The sequence below is a fragment of the Crotalus tigris genome, unplaced genomic scaffold, assembly GCF_016545835.1.
Source record: "Crotalus tigris isolate CLP2741 ecotype Arizona unplaced genomic scaffold, ASM1654583v1 scf7180000024379.1109085, whole genome shotgun sequence".
NCBI classification, from domain to species: domain Eukaryota; kingdom Metazoa; phylum Chordata; class Lepidosauria; order Squamata; family Viperidae; genus Crotalus; species Crotalus tigris.
Window position 1 is genome coordinate 699,424 of NW_024100549.1, and position 20,216 is coordinate 719,639.

The 20,216-nt window shown below is 43.1% G+C and overlaps 1 protein-coding gene across 8 annotated transcripts in view; it reads left to right on the forward strand.

Moving 5' to 3' along the window:
* The window catches only part of DOT1L (DOT1 like histone lysine methyltransferase), an 86,374-nt gene that overhangs the window by 56,261 nt on the left and 9,897 nt on the right, over window positions 1-20,216 (forward strand). For 7 of the 8 annotated variants that reach the window (XM_039328507.1, XM_039328506.1, XM_039328502.1 and 4 more), the window contains 8 exons: window positions 199-677; window positions 3,117-3,240; window positions 6,410-6,556; window positions 9,356-9,485; window positions 11,045-11,664; window positions 14,976-15,181; window positions 16,962-17,026; window positions 18,398-19,333. In XM_039328507.1, the coding sequence (XP_039184441.1) occupies window positions 199-677; window positions 3,117-3,240; window positions 6,410-6,556; window positions 9,356-9,485; window positions 11,045-11,664; window positions 14,976-15,181; window positions 16,962-17,026; window positions 18,398-19,333 (2,707 nt within the window). The remainder of the gene's footprint in view (window positions 1-198; window positions 678-3,116; window positions 3,241-6,409; window positions 6,557-9,355; window positions 9,486-11,044; window positions 11,665-14,975; window positions 15,182-16,961; window positions 17,027-18,397; window positions 19,334-20,216) is intronic. The other variant, XM_039328505.1, reaches the window with a different exon arrangement.

The following is a 20,216-nucleotide window of genomic DNA, read 5'->3' on the forward strand; positions in this document are numbered from 1 at the left end:
CCATTCAGTCAAAATGGAAGAAGCTTCTTGGATGAGAAGTGAAACATTTTCAAGGGGAAACAACCCCCCCCCCCCAAATCCTATTGCCTTTTGGAAAAGCACCTTTGGGACAACCGTGATCTGGATGATTGAGAATCTCCATAGATACTTACGATAATAAGCTTTAACCATGTTCTTCTTTCTCCTATCATTTTAAAGATCAGCATAGTGGAGCTTGAGAAAAGCCAGAGGCAGCAGGAACTTTTGCAGCTGAAATCCTACATGCCCTCTGACGAATCGTTGCCAGCCCAGCCGCGCCATAAAAACCAATTGAACCGGGAGGCCGAGCCTGACCACAATACACTTCACTTGGAGCTAGAGTGCCCCAAGTTTCCCGTGCCCCAGGTCAATGGCCCTGAACTGTCCATAAATGGCCATGCCACGTCTTACGAAATTCACAATGCACTCAGCCGACCAGCTTCTAAACAGACTACGCCTCAATACCCACCTGCCCACGTGGACCAAGACATAATTCCTTGCACCCCAATCCATAGCTGCAGACAGAAGCTGGACAAAGGCTCAAATTTATCCCTGCCGGATTATACCAGGTTTTCTCCGGCTAAGATCGCCCTTCGGAGGCATTTGAACCAAGACCACATAGGCAGTGGGAAAACAGCACCCAGTGAGAGCCATCAGAGGTGAGGAGCAGAGTGGTTAGGTCATGTGTTTCTCCCTAGGTGGTAACCTTGACTGAATGATCACTGCAGGCAGTCCTTGACTTACGACCACCATTCAACCTGAAATTTCTGTTGCTACGCGAAACAGTCGTTAAGTGAATTTTGCCCCATTTTACAGCTTTTCTTGTCATAGTAGTTAAGTGAATCATTGCAGCTGTTAAGTTAGTAACATGATTGTTAAGTGAATCCGGCTTCCCCATTTTCTTTGCTTGTCAGAAGGTTGCAAAAAGTGATCACATGACACACACCCCCCCCCAGGACACTGCAACTGTCATAAATATGAGTCAGTTGTCAAGCCTGAGTTTTGATCATATGACCACGGAGATGCTGCAATGGCTGTGTCAAAAATGGTTGTAAGTCACTGTTTTCAGTTCTGTTGTAACTTTGAACGGTCACTAAATGAACTGCTGTAAGACAAGGACTTCCTGTACATCCTGGTTCAAATGACAGTTTGCTTAGGTGCATGAAAAAAGGAACACACGCCTCCCTAATTCTGGTGCTGCCTGCTATGAACCAATTGAGGCTTTGAGGGTATGCATTTATATTATCTCCTATGTTTCAATTCAGTTTGTTCCAACAATCTCCCTTGGTTCAGTCACTTTGGAGGGGAATTGGAAAATATTTGTTGGGTTCTTGATGTGTTCTGAGCTTGATTGTTTTCCTGCAGATATTTTGACAATGCAAGGAACAGTGAAGCTTGCTGGTTGTTAATATATAGTAGCTTGCCCTGCCAATCTTGATTAGGATGTGGTTTCTTCTTTGAAAGTTCCTGGACTAATACATTATTTCTTCCCTGATTGTTTATCTGGTGCTGTTTTCCGCTTATCTGGGTGTCAATTGCTAGGAAGGATGTGTGTGTGGGGGGGTGTTGGTTCCTTCCTTAACTTTTGATTGTGTCTTTTCATTGATATGTATGTATTGTTTATGTGTTTGTTGATGGCCGTTTTGTCAGAATGCCAAGCTTCCAAGAATTCCCTAGGATTTTTGAATTTGTCTTGATATAAAATACCCAGCAGTTCCCCAGCTGAAACTGTGGCCAAATTTGTCTCTGTTAAGAGATGATGGAATTTTCATGTCTTCTGATTGCCAGTTGATGCTTATGAATGCGTTCTGCCAATTTTCTACCTGTCTTTCATGCATGGAATAGGCGCCAATTACTGTAAATAACTAACCAGTAAACTTCGCTTTCCCATGCAGTGATCATGTTAGTGGTAATGAAACATCTGCAGAAAAACAAGCAAAGTAGGATTGAAAATAAATAAACAAACCCAGAGAACAGCAAGAATTTATTATTAGACTTTTTATTCTGCCTTTATTACTTCATAAGTAACTCAAAGCACTGAACAGACTCTTTTCCCCTCCTATTTTCCCCACAATGACAACCCTATGAGGTAAGTTGGGCTGAGAGAGAGAGTGACTGGTCCATGGTCATCCAGCTAGGTTTCCTGTTTTAAGGTGGGACTAGAACTCACAGTTTCCTGGTTTCTAAGCCTACACCTTAACCATTACACCAGGGGTAGGCAATCTTGGCTCTTTTATGACTCGTGGACTTCAACTCCCAGAATTCCTGAGCCAGCCATGCTGAGGGGAAAGGGAGAGGTTTCCAAGCTGAGCCATGCTGGCTCAGGAATTCTGGGAGTTGAAGTCCACGAGTCATAAAAGAGACAAGGGTGCCTTCCCCTGCATTACACCAAGTTGGCTTTCTCAATGCTACAACCATGAACCATATATACGCTCTAGGATTGGAATTTACCTTTGAGGTAACAGTGGCAATCTGGATAGCTGTGCAGGATGGATACTCTGTTCGTGGGTGCTACCTTTAATTGAATGCTGAATGAAGAAACTGTAAAAGAATGTGGGAAATGCGGCAAATCAGAGCTGTACCCTCCAGACTCATTTTTATTATCAAGAATGCCTCTGTGTTTAGAGGGAAGCTGCATTCTAATTCTTTGTGGAAAACATGCTTACATGCTGTACTCAATAGTCAGCGGGAGAACCAGAAAGCATTCTGTGGATAGAAGAGAGAGAGGGTGACTGATAGCATTCTTTGAAATTAGTTATACCTCATTTCCCCCCCCCCCCCAAATCTCTTCAGCCATTTTGTGCATAGATAACTGTTGGTTTGGGATTGAGCCTGCAGTGTTTTTTCAATTTGCAAAAGGCACAACAGCTACTATCTGATGTATCAAATATTATCTAATGAACCATTTCTTTTCTTAAAAATCCACTAAGATCTGAAAGATAGGTCTTTTTGAAGATAGCCAAGCTATCAGAAGCCTATCTTTCTGACACATGAAAGAGGGCCTTCCTCTGCATTTCTTTCTCACTGTAGAGAGAACATCAACATCATTGTTTTTAACAAAATGGAAGCCTTCAAAAGCTTTCTTTTTTATGTTTCAGAGCTGAACATTTAAAAGAAAATGGCCTTCCATTTCAAAGCCCTTCAGCATCAAACGGCATGAAGATGAGCCCTCTGGAAGACAGATCCTCTTCCCCAGCAGCCTTCCCAACTGGGAATGAAAAGGTAAGGAATTGTAGGATGATGCCTCTGAATCTCTTGGGGTAGTTTTTATACTGAGCAGCAGCGACTGAATGGGTAGTTTTTGCTGTAAATTGGTAGCTTCCTGGGGCTTGAAAATTAACATTAGTGTCGTACGTTTATGGGTACAGAGAAAAACACTGAGTAATGAAGATAGAAAAACTGGATGCAGGTAGCCTGTGACTTATGGTCGGTCACTTAGGACGGTTTGAAGTTACAGTGGACTCTCAGAAAAGTACTTGGGACCCAGTTCCAAAGTTCTGAGAGCCCCCTCCCCATAGTCACATGAATGCATGTCAGACATTCGGCAACCGGCCTGCATTTACAGCCTTTGCAGCATCCCGTGATCACATAATTGCATTTTACAATAGTTTTGCTGAAAACCAGCATTTACTTCTGGTTTCTCAGAAAAATACTCCATAGAGAACAATGGATATGCTTTATGACCACTGTGTTTGCTTAGGGACCACCACAAAATAGGGTCAGTCACAAAGGTGACCTGCTTTACCACCATCAAAACTTATGACCATAATGGTCCGGTTCCATTACAGTTGTAAGTTGAGGACTATTTAGAGCATCTTGAAGTAACACAAATACTTCTGTAACTATATTTATGAATAACACTCAATTAGAAATAAATCAGATTATGAATAGTGCATTGACGCAAGTACTGTAGCTGTTTACTCTTCTTATGAAGTAAATAGTGTGGGGGGGATAGCAGTGAGAAGGAAGAAAACGTTGCATCATGTCTCAAGCTGATATCATGATTACATTCATTCCAACTAAAATTTTATAATTACAGCCTAATTATATTAATAATTTCAGGTTTAGATACAATTTGGGACCAAATAGATTGTGTGCAACAAGCAACTTTATTAAATTTATAATACTTTGTTAAACCAAGTCTCTTGGACCTGAGTTCTGTGCAAGTCTGATCAGTATTTTTTTCCTGGCCAAAATGAGATGGAGAAAAAAAATGTAAAAAGATCAGATTAAAGTCCCAATATTTAGAGATCTTAATGTGAAATACATTTGTCTTGTGCTTAATTATGTTTGAAGAATCTGCACAATGTTTATTGTCGATGAGGTATGGAAGAGGGAGAGAATGCATCTTGTTTTGCATCTCCTTCAAGTTTAAATGGGCTTCATAACCGAGTACCTTATTGTAATCAGCTTGATTAAAAAATTAGGCTTAATTTGTTTGCAAATTAAAGTAAACATGATTGCATAACTATTTTTAATCAGATGCTCCGTTATAGAAACAGGTGGAGATAAATTCCTGAACTCCAAAACACAGCTGTGTGATGGGCAGCATGATACCAAATCTAGTTCCTGTCCCTTCCATGGTTTCCTTTAATCATAGTATAGCTGAGGAACCAATTCCTCCATTAGGTGATGAATTATAACTCCCAGCATCCTTCACTTGCATTTATCTGACGGCATTCGAACTATAAGTCTTCCATCCCGGAATTTATTTGTTTGAATGTATAAATTCAATTTATACATCGAATTTATTATTCAATGTATACGCCATGCATCTTGTTATCAAGCAGCTGAGCGAATTACAACATGAAATGATTGCATTTTCTTGACCATAATTCACATCAGTGGGAATCTGAATTCCCTTGAAACGGGTGTCAAACTGCCAGCCCACGGGCTGGATGCATCATAGCAAAACTGCACCCACCCCATTGCCAGCAATGGCAACAAAGTCACAATATGTCGCAACATGTCACGTGATGTTGCGAGTTTGACACCCCTGCCTTAAAACCAAGTTCGCCATTCATTGTTGGGTCTGGTTTTGCAGGTAATCATAATAGACCTAACAGACTTGCTCTTTTCTAACTCTAATATTAATTTCTTCATTTTGGACTATAATGTTATTCCCTCTTGTTTTCTTATTGGTTGACAAATCCTTTTTTTTTCAAACTCTCTTTGCATTTTTTTAAATGCATGCTATTCCCTATTAACACTATAGTTTGCAAATTATTTTTTGTAATAATAGTGTATTCTCGAGAATCCTTTTTTTGTAAATTACTTACACTGTACCTATCTTTTTTAATTGCAAACTGCACCACAGAATTCTTGAAAGTGCAGATATAAGAGTTTCCTTAATGTTAATAAGTGGATTCCTAAAAACATTAGCATCTTTTTTTTCAGGCTTGCCCAGAAGCCAAAATAAAATAAAAAATAGTTGGACTTCTTTAAAAAGCAAAAAAGAAGTGCTGTGTTTGTGTCTGCAGAAGGAGGAAATCATTTTCAAACCACGTGCAGCCCTAAGAGACTGCTATATTTGTACTGTATATTGTACGTGTATATGGTTACCTTATGGCCATGGAAGGTAGGGAATATTCTTCAGACTTAGATTCTCACTCCTTGTGTCCTAATCAGAGTTAGAATTGTGTTCTGCACTGCATGTGTGTTATTGTTATTATTCAATCAGCAATCAATATCTTGCTCAGACTTCCACAGCCTGGATCCATCTAGTGCAGTGTTTCTCAACCTTGATAATTTTAAGGTGGACTTCAACTCCCAGAATTCCACAGCAAAGCAATGCTGGCTGTGGAATTCTGGGAGTTGAAGTCCACATGCCTTAAAATTGTCAAGGTTGAGAAACACTGCTGTAGTGATGTTAGAACTACAATTCTGTAATTCCCAGTTGGTAAAGCCAATGGGTTGTGATCCCAACTAAAGGGCATAGGTTTGGAGAAAAGGTGAACGATCTCTTGTGCAATATGACTTAGCTGTTGTGTTGTAAATTTACTATACAAACTTTGCCATAGTGACACAAGGTTATGGAAATATTTCCTCATGCACCATAGCAATCCCAAACACAGCTGTTAAGTATAAATACTTGGCACGGTAAGTGTTTTAGTTGGGCGAGAGACATCGTTGTGGTTATATTTCCCTATTAGATCATTAAGTAAAACTTGAACTGTTTGTGTGGTGTGCGTGTCTATGTTGGCTGGCTGATGCAATTGACTTTGTCTGCATCTGTAGGAACATTTTTTTTGTTTGACGGATGGGGAAAAATGCTTGCAATTTTTCAGAACGCCTCCTTGCACCAAGTACTCGGGCCTGCAGCCATGGCCCAGAAGCGCTGGCTGATGACGCAAGCTGCATTTTTGGCATTGTCTGCTTTGTGTGTTTGCAGGCTTTGCGCGAGAGGACGTCTGCGAATAATGGGGAGACGATCACCAGCCTTCCCATCAGTATCCCCCTCAGCACAGTGCAACCCAATAAACTCCCTGTTAGCATTCCTTTGGCCAGCGTAGTCCTTCCTAGCCGTGTTGAGAAGGTGGTGAGTAAGGGTACTTTGTTTTCTCCCATAATCTGTGCCATAAAGCCAATTATACCATGTTAGAATGAATTTATAGCATTATTTAAGTGTGTTGCAAGGTATTTATTTATCTATTTTATCCTGCTTTTATTATTTGTATAAAATAACTCAAGGTGGCAAATATACCTAATATTCCTTTCTCCTGTTTCCCCCACAACTATGTTGTGTGGTGGGTTGGGATAAGAGAGAGCAACTGGCCCAAAGTCACCCAGCCACTCTCATCCCTAACGCAGAACTAGAACCCACAGTCTCCCAGTTTCTAGATTGGTGCCTTAACCACTAACTAGACCAGCGGTTCTCAACCTGTGGGTCGGGACCCCATTTGGGGTCGAACGACCATTTCATGGGGGTTACCAAACAACGCAGTCCGCCATTTTTTTCCCGCTTTTCCTTAGCTGTGCTACTCCCTTTTATTCTACTGGCTTTTGAAAGCCAATAGAATAGACTCTCTTGAATAGAGTCTAATTCTATTGGCTTTCAAAAGCCAATAGGAATTGTCCAGGCTGTTTCTGCCCTGCTGAGCCCGCCAAAAGTCCCATTCTGCAAACAGTGCTGCACCAGTTGAGTAGTCCTCGACTTACGACTGGTTGGGGGGTCGCGGCATTAAAAAGGTTGAGAACCACTGGACCAGACCATATAGTTCTGTTTCTTGGTGTCTCTTAACTGAACTTACTAAACCATTTCTAAAATCTTTTTAAATTTTATACATGATACTGATTCCTAAGTAATTACACCTTTTTGCTTTTTTAAATAACTTACAGCCCTCATTTTTTCAGTATATCTATTAGCTTTCTATGCACGTGCTAAGAGGAGATTGTTAAATCTGTGTTCAGTCCTTAAGCTACCTTGAGCAGCTTTGTTCTAGCTTCTGGTTTTGTTATTGAGATTGTCAAGCTGTTAAAAAGTAACTACTTGAATAAAGGCTAGTTTAAATATTTGGTATGTGAATCAAAATAATCCTGTGGTTGATATGGAACATTATTTCCCCCCGATAAAACAGCTGTAGCCGAATGACTGAGCACAGATTTTGCATATAGGATAGTGATGGCGAACCTTTTAGAGACCAAGTGCCCAAAAACTGGCCCCACCCCACCCCCTGCTGCGCCCCAGCTCCGCCCCCCATCCCCCACCCCACCTGCCCGCAGGGCCACTCCTCGCCTCCAGGGCCCGCCGCAGATTGCCCAGGCAGCCCAGCAGCGCTATGGCGGTCACGCCCTCTGCCCGCGCCCTGCAGCATCAACTGTGCACAGTGGGGTGTGAGGGCAGAGTCTTGTCTACGCTGCCTGGCTGCCGTGTCCTTGGCTGCGCTGCTCTGCGTGGGCCACGCTCAGGGGCGACTCTCCTTCAGAGGGGCTGCTGGAGAGGAGGGGGTTGCGGGCGGAGGTGAGGCTGGGGCAACAGCACGTGTGCCCACAGAGAGGGCTCCGAGTGCCGCCTCTGGCACCCGTGCCATAGGTTCGCCACCACTGATATAGGACATCCCAAGTTCAGTCCTCACCTCAGTGGCTAGGATGAGGATAAACAATCCTTTAGTGGCTCTGGATTGCATTTAAAATTTTTGTGGAGACTGAGGGCAGCAGTGCATGGAGCAATGTTTTATAATGAGCGGACTGCATCACACATGGCCAGAGCCTGACTTTTCCATGTTTGGTTTTGTTTCTTAAATTATGTCATTGCTATTAAGGTGTGACACTCTAGCACAGGGGTCTTCAAACTTGGCCCTTTTGTGACTTGTGGACTTCAACTCCCGGAATTCCTCAGCCAGCATAGCTGGCTGAGGAATTCCGAGAGTTGAAGTCCACATGTCACAAAAGGGCCAAGTTTGAAGACCCCTGCTCTAGCATGCATGTGTAGACAGCCTGGTGGGAAGCCATGCCATTAGTTTGTAGCCAGGGTCTGTGAGGGCTTCGAAAAGAGATGTGACCACATATAATCCATGGGTTAGAACAGTGGTGGTGAACCTACGGCACACATGCTAGAAGTGGCATTCAGAGCCCTCTCTGAGAGCACGTTCGCCATCACTTCAGCCCCCTCTCCCCCCGCAGCCCTCTCCTTATCATCAGCCCCCGAGCACGGCCTGCATGGAGGAGAGTCGCCCCTGAGTGCAGCCCGCACGGAGGAGAGTCGCCCCCGAGTGTGGCCTGCACGGAGGAGAGTCGCCCCCGAGTGCGGCCCTCACAGAGCAGTGCAGCCGAGGACATGGCAGCCAGGCAGTGGGGACAAGACTCCGCCCTCGCACCCCGTCGCGCGCAGTTGATGCTGCAGGGCGCGGGTGAGGGTGTAGCTGCCATGGCGCTGCGGGGGCACCTGGGCGATCGGCGGGCTGTGGAGTTGGTGGGTGGCCCTGCGGGTGGGCAGAGCAGGAGGTGGAGTGGGGTGGGGGGCAGCGTGGGGGTGCAAGGTGGGGTTGGAGCCGCTTTTGGGGCACTCGGTCTCTAAAAGGTTCGCCATCACTGGGTTAGAATGTGAGGTCATGGTTGATGGGCAGAGAATGACTGCTAAGCAGAGTAGACAACTGGGATGAATAAATAGTTTGACACAGTTTAAAACCGCTGCTGTCATCTGCAGAGAGAAGTGGCTCCTCCTGGAAGAACAGAGTTCTGAATGTGACTGTATTTTACTTCCTTTCTGACGACTACTTACCCGCAGTCTAACCTTAACAGAAGAGCAGTAATTTTCAAAAGTACTTGTTTTAACCCAAATTAGTTTTATTATGCTTCCTTTTCCAACCGTCTCCTTTTTCTGCCTTTCTTCTTTCAGCGAAGCACACCTAGCCCTGTCCATCAGAACCGAGATTCCTTTTCAACACTTGAAAAACAATTTGGTGCTAGTTCTCATAACAGCATTAGCACTGCTGCTGGTAACAAGCCACTGACCTTGGCTACCTCAGGTGAGCTCCTTCCTTGCCCACTGCTGTTTTCCAACTGGCAGTAGGTGTGTTTGAGCGTGTCAGCTGCTCAGAGATTAAAATGCGCGTGCGTGCGAAGAAGGTGCAGTGATGCTTAAAAGTTTTTGTGAATTTTCAACATTTCTGCATAAATATGAACAAAACGCGGTCTGTTTTCCACACATCCTAAAATTAGATCGAGACATCCCAAGTAAACAAATGAATCATAAATGTTATACTTGTTCTTTTGTTTATTGAGGAATAAATTATTAAAGCTTGGAGCTGGAATCCAACGTTTTGGTTCTGACCACGTTAACCAATGTCTCTTGGTTTGAGTCAAAGTCTCTGGTGATTTCAGACAGGTGGTGCTGTCAGTCAGAGAATTTATTCATTGTTTCCCCCTTAATATTTTCCCATGGAAATGAAAAAACGAAAAAGGTGAAAGCAATAGGAAATGCTCAGGAGCGTTGGGCAATTGTATCACAGAATCAGAGAGTTTGAAGGGGTAGACAGAGTCTGTTTCTTAATACATGAATTCAAATCCACTTCCACTTATATATAGCTAGTGAAGATGAATCCACCTCCAGTCTGGTTAATTGATTCCAGAGATAAATTGGTAAGAAGCTCATTGGCAGTATTCAAAGTAATACCCATTCACACAAAAGACCTCAGAATATGGTATCCTAGACTGTTTAGTCTTCTCAAATCTAAGCATTTCTAGTTCCTTTATACCTTTTGGATGTCCTGGTTTTTAGCCCCCTTATTCGCCTCATTGATTTATTTTGAATCTGTTCCTTTAAGAGAAGTGTGGACTGACTGTTATACTGAAGAAAGGCAAGGTGTATTATCTCTTATTCCAGAATTCAGGATTTGGGCTATTGAATTTATTAAACTGCAGGAAGACTGATTCCATTTGAATGTTAGCTTTGCTCTAACGAAAAGAACAGTTTGAAAGTAAGAAACAATTACCCAGAGATATGTTTGTTTTTTCTTCACTGGATATCTTCAGATGGAGGCTATATAACTATTTATTGAGGATTTTTAAAATTGGCTTATTACATTGAGCATTTAGTAATCTGTTTTGACTCTATGTTTTGAAACATGGAGGAGGGCAGGAAGAACCAAATGACAAGGGTAAGGATCAATTGATCCACTTTGGAGAGAATGCCTCTTTTTCATTGTAAATAGTGTGAAGAAAGCTATTTCTCCAGCTATTTAGCCTCTGATGAACTCTAATGCCAGGAATATCTGTAAAGAACCTCTGTGGAAGATCTTAATTTACAGAGCAGCATATATGCATTTATTTTATTTATTCAATTTTTATGCCACCCATCTCCCCTCTTATGCATCGTTTTAAATTTTTAATTTGCATAGTTTAAATGTTTTTAATTTACATAGTTTTAAATTGTTAACTGCTTTTCTATGTATCTTTCTACGATTTGTAAACTGTCCAAAGTTATCAGAGAGATGGGCAGCATATATATTTAATAAATAAACAAAATGGCCAAACCAATTAACTGATTCCTCTTGATGTCTAATTTTCTTCATTCCACATTACCCAGGTTTTTCTTACATGTCTGGCTCTGCACCAGTCGGTGGGACCGTTCCAAATAGCCCATTGAACCCAGCTGCTGACAGTGCAGCTATGGAGGAGGTATCCAGTTCGGGAAGCTTGTTCAACTCCACGGGGTCTCGAAGCTCTACTCCACAGCATCCCTCTTTGCTTACGTCGTCTTCACGGAATTCTGGGCAAAACTCGCCTGCACACCAGCATTCCGCGAGCCCTAGGTTGAACGGCATCTCCCAGAGCCTGGGAGGGGTACTGCAGTACATAGAGACTCAAAAGATGTTTGCTGAAAACGCCAGAGGAGACCCCCCATTCGACCCTGCCTTTTCTGACCCTGAGAGCGAGAGCAAACGAAGGATCATCTTCACCATCTCCCCTGCTACAGGAACCCTCAAACATTCTCCGTCGAACAAGCACAGCCCCCTCACCACAAGTATCCGGGCCGATTGTGGCCAGGCCTACATGCAAGATGGAAAGAAGCGTGGCCGGAGGAAGCGGTCCTCCACAGGAACGCCGTGTGTGAACTCCGGGGTGTCACCCAAACGCAAATCATTGCCCCCCATGGCTGGGCTCTTTGCTCAGCCTTCTGGATCTCCCCTTAATATCAACTCCATGGTGAGAATCAAGGTTTGAGCTCTGCAGTTTTAAGAGCAGATCATTTTGCCCACCTAAAATAAGTGAGAGGTCTTAACAGACGACCAAGGGTAAAAAAATTATTTTGAATATGGATGTTAGGTTATTGACTGATTTGTTTTGTTAATAGAAGATTCTAGGTTAAATCCCAAGCATCAGTCAATCCGTTTTTTTTAAATTGGAGTGATGATTACAAAATTATATGAAAACATAATTAAAAACAATTTTCAAACTTGCATAAGCTGAATCCCTTGGGCCTGCCGTTGGAGAGTTCAAACCTGCTTCAGTCCCAGAAGAATGTTTATCATGGGAAATGATGCTGAGTTTGATAAACACATAGCCTACTTGGCTTAAGGTAGCTTCCAATATAATTAGAAACTGTTTCCCGAATGATGGTTAGTGGAATTTTTCATAGACCATTTCAGAGATCTTTTGGAAATTACAGGTAGTCCTTGACTTAAAACAGTTCATTTAGTGACCATTCTAGTTTTAACGTCACTGAAAAAGTGACTTATGACCACTATTCACGCTGACAATTGTTGGCCATCTTCCCAGGATCACGTGATCAAAATTCAGATGCTTGGCCACTGATTCATATTTGGGACGATTGTAGTGTCCTGGGGTCACATGATTCCCTGGGGTCACGTGATTCCCTTTCCCTGACAAGCAAAGCCAACGGGGGAAACCAGATTCATTTAACAACTGGGTTACTAACTTGTCAATCGCCGCGATTGAATTAAAAGTTATTGCAAGAAAGGTTGTAAGATGGATCAAAACTCACTTAACACTTGTCTCGGTTAGCCACAGAACATTTGGGCTCAGTTTGTGGTCGTAAGTTGAGGGCTACCTGCATTTGAATAGCTGGATAAATAGCAGGGATACTGTTTTATCATGCGCCAAAGGTAATTGTATAGTTCCCTTTGAGGGTCTGTTCATGAGGGAGCTATAAAAAGTTTGGGAAAGTCCTGTTTTGAACAGCCTCCTTAGTGTTTCTTGTAATCCCGTGCATGAATTTCTGCCCTCCTAACTGTGAATGAAATTCAGTTGCTGTTCTGTATGCATAGGAAGAGGCAAGGAATAGCACTCACTTTCTCCCGTAGAGAGAGAGATGTGACAGGTTGGGTTCTTCCTTGAGGTTTTATAATCTAAAATCAAAGGCCCTCTCAGCTGAGTTTGGCTCCTATGGCACAAGTTCTTAAATCTTGGGCAAGTTATTCACCCTATCAAACCCAGCTGGCATGGCACAGATTTCCCACCCTTCCCTAAAGAATTGTAAACTATTGCGGGTTGCATTGTAATGCAGGAGTGGGCAACTATGGCCCCTCCAGATCTGTGAACTTCTGGAAATTGAAGTCCGTAGGTCGTGAAAGGGCCGCGGTGGCCCACCCCTAGTTTAAAGAAAGATTTTGTAGAGATGGGTAAGAAGGTGATTATGACTAAAATTACTTCATAGAAACATGGGAGCCAGTGAATTAAAGTTGGGCCAGCCAGCAGGTAGCTCATGAGATCATTTTTTATTTAGGCCTGAATGCTTATTATAGATATGTGATTGGACAACGGAGTTGACACTTCTCGTTCTAGAAAGGAAAAACCTGTCTAGAAAAAGATTTGACATATGAGAGGGATTGAGCCATGTTTCAAGGGTTGGGGGTTGCATTTTATCCACCTAAATTTTTGAAGAGCTGCAGGAAGAAACCTGCAGAATCTAGTGGTTTGTTAGAATGATAAAATGAAGTTGTGAAGTTGTGATACTCTGACCCTGCACATACAAAAGGTGAGGATCTTACTTTGCAACACTTGCTTCATCATTGCCCTACACCAGGGGTAGGCAACCTTGGCTCTTTTATGACTCGTGGACTTCAACTCCCAGAATTCCTGAGCCAGCCATGCTGAGGGGAAAGGGAGAGGTTTCCAAGCTGAGCCATGCTGGCTCAGGAATTCTGGGAGCTGAAGTCCACGAGTCATAAAAGAGCCAAGGTTGCCTACCTCTGCCCTACATTGACTACGGAATTCTAGGAATTAAAAAATTCTGTTTAACATTACTGTCATGCTAATTAATTGTTGGTAAGTCTTTATTCCTGTTTCTCTGTGCATTTTCCAAAAGACTTTCAAATGCAAATTTGGGAGTTTTATATCTCTGAGTCCCTTTACTCCATCTGTGTAAATCTGTTACTACGTAATAGCACTATGTATATACAGTAAATGTTTTGTAACCAATATAGGGATAGTCCTCGATTTATGGTCACAATAGGGACCAGAAAATTTGTCATTAAGTGAGACATCACGTGACTGCAACCAATTTGTGACCTTTTTTGCTGTGATCATTAAGCAGATCACCTGCAGTCGTTAAGCAAGACGTCATGTCACTGCAACTTGCAACCTCCTGCCAGCTTTCCCATAAAACTTCGCTTGTTGGAAACCCAGATGAGGAGGTTACAAATGGCGATTATGTGGATGCAGGGATACTGCAACTGTTGGAAATGCAGGCTGGCTGGCAGGAGCCATAGTGGCACAGTGGTTAGAATGCAGTATTGTAGGCTAATTCACTGTTCACTGCCAGGAATTCGATTCTGATTGGCACAAGGTTGACTCAGCCTCCCATCCTTCAGAGATTGGTAAAATGAGGGCCCAGGTTGTTGGCGGGGGGGGGGGGCGCAATATGCTGACACTGTAAACCGCTTAGAGCAGGGGTAGGCAACCTTGGCTCTTTTATGACTCGTGGACTTCAACTCCCAGAATTCCTGAGCCAGCTGGCTCAGGAATTCTGGGAGTTGAAGACCACAGATCATAAAAGAGCCAAGGTTGCCTACCCGTGGCCTAGAGAGTGCTGTAATACACTATGAGGTGGTATATAAGTCTAAGCGCTATTGCTATTGTCAAGCACCCGGACTGCAATTACAGGACTGTGGAATGCTATGAGGAACACTCGTAAGCAGGGCTTTTTTTGTCATAGAACGCCCAGAACGGAGTTCCGGCAACTTTTTTGGATGGAACCTTGTAGGGTAGGCAAGGCGGGTTGTATGACGTGTGTGAGTTCTGGCACTTTTTTTTTTAACAAAAAAAGCACTGCTCGTAAGTCACTTTTTTCAGCACTGTCATAACTTTAAATGGTCACTAAGTGAATGATCCTAAATTGAGGACTACTTGTAATAACTTTCTGCCTATTACTCTTCCCCAAAGCTGAGCAGTGCTGTCTTTAAAAGCAAAATCCCTAGAAACACAGTTAGCTCTTTCTTCCTGTCCCTTGCCTTTTTTTCAATCCTTAATGTTTTGTTTTTGTCTTCCCTCCTCAGGTCAGTAACATTAACCAGCCTTTAGAAATAACAGCCATTTCTTCCCCTGAAAATTCCCTGAAGAATTCTCCTGTTCCATACCAGGACAATGATCAGCCACCTGTGCTGAAAAAGGAGAAGCCTCTAATTCAGACCAATGGCATTCATTACTCCCCGCTAACCTCTGATGAAGAACAGAGTCTGGAGGACGACCATAACAGCACCAGGTGAGAAGTAGCAACATATGATCTCAGATCCACAGCACATCCTTCCCCGACATTAAACTGATGCTTAACTTGGAAAGTATGCTTTAGGTTTCTTTACCATGTAATAATACTGTGCATTTGTAATGTATTACATATGTTACAGTTTTGATGTGACTTTTGGAAGTATTACTTTCCCCTTATGTCTCCTTATTAAAATCACACCCTAGTGATGTTTGCAGTCCTGTAGGGGCTGATTTACGTTTTCAGCATTTACAGATAGTCCTTGATTTACAATCAGTCGCTTAATGACTTTGAAATTATCTCCCCAGAACTACTTAACAACCGTTTTCAAAGTTACACACACCTAGTTACATACACCTAGTGGTCCCATGATTGCATTTTGTGCACTTGGCGTCTGACTCACTTTTGTATCTGTTTGCCTGGAAACGTTTTGGCCACTTTCCAGCATTTACTTCCAGTTTCTATAAAAAAAAAAATGCTCAGTGGAAAAACAGATTGTCTTAACGACTGTTGTGTTCATTTAACAACCACTGTGGTCACTTAAGATCATGGTGTTCTCTTAATGATTGCCACAAAAAATGTCAAAAAAATCATGTCTTGTCACATGGTGCCTTGCCTTGCAACCTCAATGACTGATGATTGTAATTCTGGGTTCAATTACTATCATAATGTAATGGCCTTCCTAATAATATTTAACCTATCATCATTCTTAATTATTGTCTGAATTTTCTCTCAGTAAGGGGAGAAAAGAACACATTAGAAACCATAACAAACAGTAGTGTGTTAAATGAAATTCCTGACGGGCACCAAGGGCTTAGGGAAAATTCCCTGGCTTCACAGCAAAGAAGACTGATGAATGTAGTGTTTAGTTTTTCATTCTAAAACTATAAACTAATCCATAGTCCCCGAATCTCAAACTCAGATGATTATGAGGGCTTCCCTATTTAGTTTGCTTGAAATGTCTCAAAGAGCACCCAGGACGCTACAGTTCAACCTTCAGCTACAAATATTTCCCTTCTTTTGGTAGTTTGCTTGTTGGAAGCCAAGAGGCAGTCACAAGTCATGGTCACATGTCCTCGCTTAATGACAGCAGTGGGGGCTGGGATCGCTGTCACCATGATGTAATACCTCATCACACTTTACAGTTGCATCACTTAGCAATGCAAATTTCGGTCCCAATTACCATAGTAACCTGAGGACTACCTGTAATTATTAGTCCCCCGACCTAATATTTTGTAGCACACTGTTTTGAGGCAATAACTGCCATCGGGTACTTTCTGAAGCTCCAGTGGCAGTGGGTTTTTTTTTCTTTATATTTATTGACTGCCCAACTCCAGTTCTCTTAGATAAGGAAACTCCCAACCGTGAGTTTGGGCTCTTTCCATGGATGTTGCATTGGATTCAGATCAGGACTCATAGCAGGCCATTTCAGAACAGTTTAATACTAGATTTTCAACCATTTTTGGGTTCTCTTAGGTCAGGGGTAGGCAACCTTGGCTCTTTTATGACTTGTGGACTTCAACTCCCAGAATTCCTGAGCCAGCATGGCTGAGCTTGGAATTCTGGGAGTTGAAGGGAGTTGAAACCTCTCCCTTTCCCCTCAGCATGGCTCAGGAATTCTGGGAGTTGAAATCCACCAGTCATAAAAGAGCCAAGGTTGCCTACCCCTGTCTTAGGTGTATTTTTTTTGCGCCATTATCCTGCTGGAGGACCTGTGACAGAGACTGTGCTTTCTAACATGTCTGTATATTAATCAAATAATCCTCTTTTTCTTTCCTAGAATTGAGAGAAAAATTGCAACAATATCACTGGAAAGCAAATCTCCACAAAAGCCGCTGGAAAATAGTAAGTTTATAGACCAGTAAGTGGGCATTTGATAAGACAAAAGGGATTGATCAGAACAAGAATAAAAATAAACTTGACCACTTGTGGTGATCTACTTCTCATAAAGCCTTTCTGGCACCAAAATGGTTCAGGAAAGGAAGGAGCCACAAATTGTGGGCCTTGTTTGTAGCATAGCTTCCCATTTTTCCCTCAGCTTGAGTCTGGTAGGGAAGTTGGTTATGCTGACAGTTATGCTTTTTGTTTTGTCCTGTTGCTGTAGATTTAGAATAGATGTAGGGTTTCTGTAAAAACAAAAATAAAAAACTAAAAAGAACTGCAAAACATTTACCAGCCTTATGCAAGTCGCCTGAAGCATCACGATCCAATAGCTGTTACCAAAACCAAAATGTGTGAATTCACTGTGAAGTGTTTAAAAAAAAAAAATACGTGAGCATCTAAGTTTAGGTAATGATGGAAATACTATTTCAAAAGATGCGATGATGGCTACTGGCCCTCAGTTTTAATGATTGAGTTCATGGTTGAGTTCAGATAGCTTGTGCTCTGTTCTAAGGCAGTCTATATCTCTTGTGGTGTGAATCTGGGTGACTATTTTTAGAAGCCATAGTGCTGGACTAAGTGGATTTTGATCCAAGCAAGATGGGCTGCTGTTCTCTAATTGTGATGAATGCAGAAGTTACTCTCCTTCCGTTACGAGTCCTTGCACAGTAGACGATTTAGTTGCCTTTGTATGGCAGTTCCTGGCTGCAGAATTCTGGCCGACAGTCTAGTTACCAGCTGCCTTTTCTCCTTGGGATCAAGAAAGCTAACCCTGTTTAAAAACAGGGTCCTCATTTAATTTTATTACTCTGCCTGTTCTGACAACCAGAATTAAATTGCGTTGTAAAACTGGGTCAGGCAGATAAACTCAATAGGAATAATTTCATAACAAAAATATATTTATTCAGAGGAAATACTTGCAATTGTGTTGGTTGTTTCTTCTGGACAATACATCTCTGTTCATTCCCATAGGTGAAAAGATAATGCTCTCTCCATACCATCTTTATAGTGGAACAGGGTCATCGGGTGACATCTGATGGCCCATGCTTCTCTTTAGACAAAGACATTCCAATCTGGCTTGTATCCAGGAAGTCTCCCAATGCCCTTTAGAAACTCCACCCACTGACCCATTAACGTGGGATGACTGACTAGGTAAAACTACATTTCCCATAAGCCATCTCTTAAGAAGACAGCACTTAACCCAATAAATGCCAGATATTCTAACATACAGATACATGCTCTAGTCAGGATTACATAGAGTTACACGATCCAGAATACTGCCGAAAGGGAAACCACGTTCTCTTGAACTGACACCTACATTTTCTGTCTTTGCAGGCATCAACTCAGCTGGGAGAAAGCAGGCTACTGAAAGCATGAACAGCAGCAAGTGGAAATCAACCTTTTCTCCAATTTCTGACATCAATCTTTCCAAAATGGCAGACAGTCCTTTGCAAGCGTCGGCATCATCCCTGAATCAGAACACCCTCTTCGCCTTCAGACAATCCTCTGATGACAACGTGGCAGGCGACAGGGCTGGCACGCATGTGAGGAAACATGCAACTGCATCTGAGGGGCTTGGCCAAAATACCATGAATGGATTTGCTTACAACGGCGGGCTGTCTGCAGATGTCGGTTTACATAGCTTTACTGATGGTGCTTCACTTTCTCACAAAACTGCTGACGTGGTGACGGCTCTGGGGGCCTCCTCAATGGGTTTCCTGATACAAAGGAACAAAGAGGCCGGAGTCCCCGAGACAAATCCATTCTTGGGCAAGAGGCAGCTAGAAAGCCTTGGCGGTGGGAAAGGGGAAGATTTAAACTGGTCAGGACTGAAAGGCAAAGAGGCCAACGAACTGAGTGTCCGGCTGGGAGGCTCTTCAGACAAGGCTTCGGTGCTAAACAACAAATTCGGCAAAGGACGGGAACGAGACGTGGAGTTCAAGAACGGCCACAACCTGTTCATTGCTGCTGCTGCTGCTGCTGTCCCCTCTGGTGGCCTTCTCAATGGCAAAAGCCTCTCGGCAGCCAACTCTGGCAAGTCGTCCAGCATGGCCTCCTCTACTCAGACCCACCACCCTTTCTTGAACTCCTTAACCCCTGGCACGCAGTTTCCCCTTGGCCCCATGGTAACAAACTCCTCGGTACTGCAGTCCTTATTTAATTCGATGCCAGCTGCCAGCCTAGTGCATGTATCATCAGCTGCCACCCGCCTGACCAACTCACACACGATGGGGAACTTCTCTCCTGGGATGACAGGTGGAACAGTTGGAGGTAAGCTAAACTTTATTCGTGGCACACTGTGACCGCAAGGGACACACGGTCAGGTGCAAGGGAGCAAGAATGACATGATGACTTGTTCAAAGTAGTTGCTTTATTGCTGTTCGCCCATAGACAGGAATCTCGCCAGACTAAAGCACACACTGCGTAACTGGCTGATAAATCCTACGAAGATTAGGGTGGATCTTTCTGCATACCAGGGACTCAAGGCTGACTTGTCTTATTAGTTCCTTGGGAAGGAGCCTCTCCGTTCTGAATTCAGCGGCAGATTCCACCACCCTTCCTGGTATTTCATTCCCCCCCCCCATCCTAATGGCAGATATTTTTAATCGTTTTCATCTGGGTTTATCTCCTGAGGCAGTGATGGCAAACCTTTTAGAGACCGAGTGCCCAAACTGCAACCCAAAACCCACTTATGCATCGTCGGGTGCCAGATGGGTGTGACCCATTGGGTGGGTGTGACCCATTGTGTGGGCGTGGCTGCGGTGGTAACAGTAGACTGGGACTAAAAAGTTCAATCAATCAATTCCAACTTTGCGAGATCTTTTTTTTCCCCCGCGAGAAGTTGAAATTGACTGATTGTATCCTTTTTTTTTTTTTTTTTGGCACATGGCAGTGGAGGCCTAAAGCGAAAAGGTTTTATAAAACGCAGCTGAAGGCCTAGGACTGGGGCGATGGTGCGAGTGCCCACAGAGAGAGCTCTGAGTGCCGCCTCTGGCACCCGTGCCATAGGTTCGCCACCACTGAGGAATCCTTGTGAATCCCTGTCATGCAGCCAAATTTCTAGAGCACCTTTTAATCGGTTCTGTGAGAATTTCTATGAGCTGGGATGAGGAGAGGCTTGGGACATTTTGCAGCATTATATATTTTAGCCTTT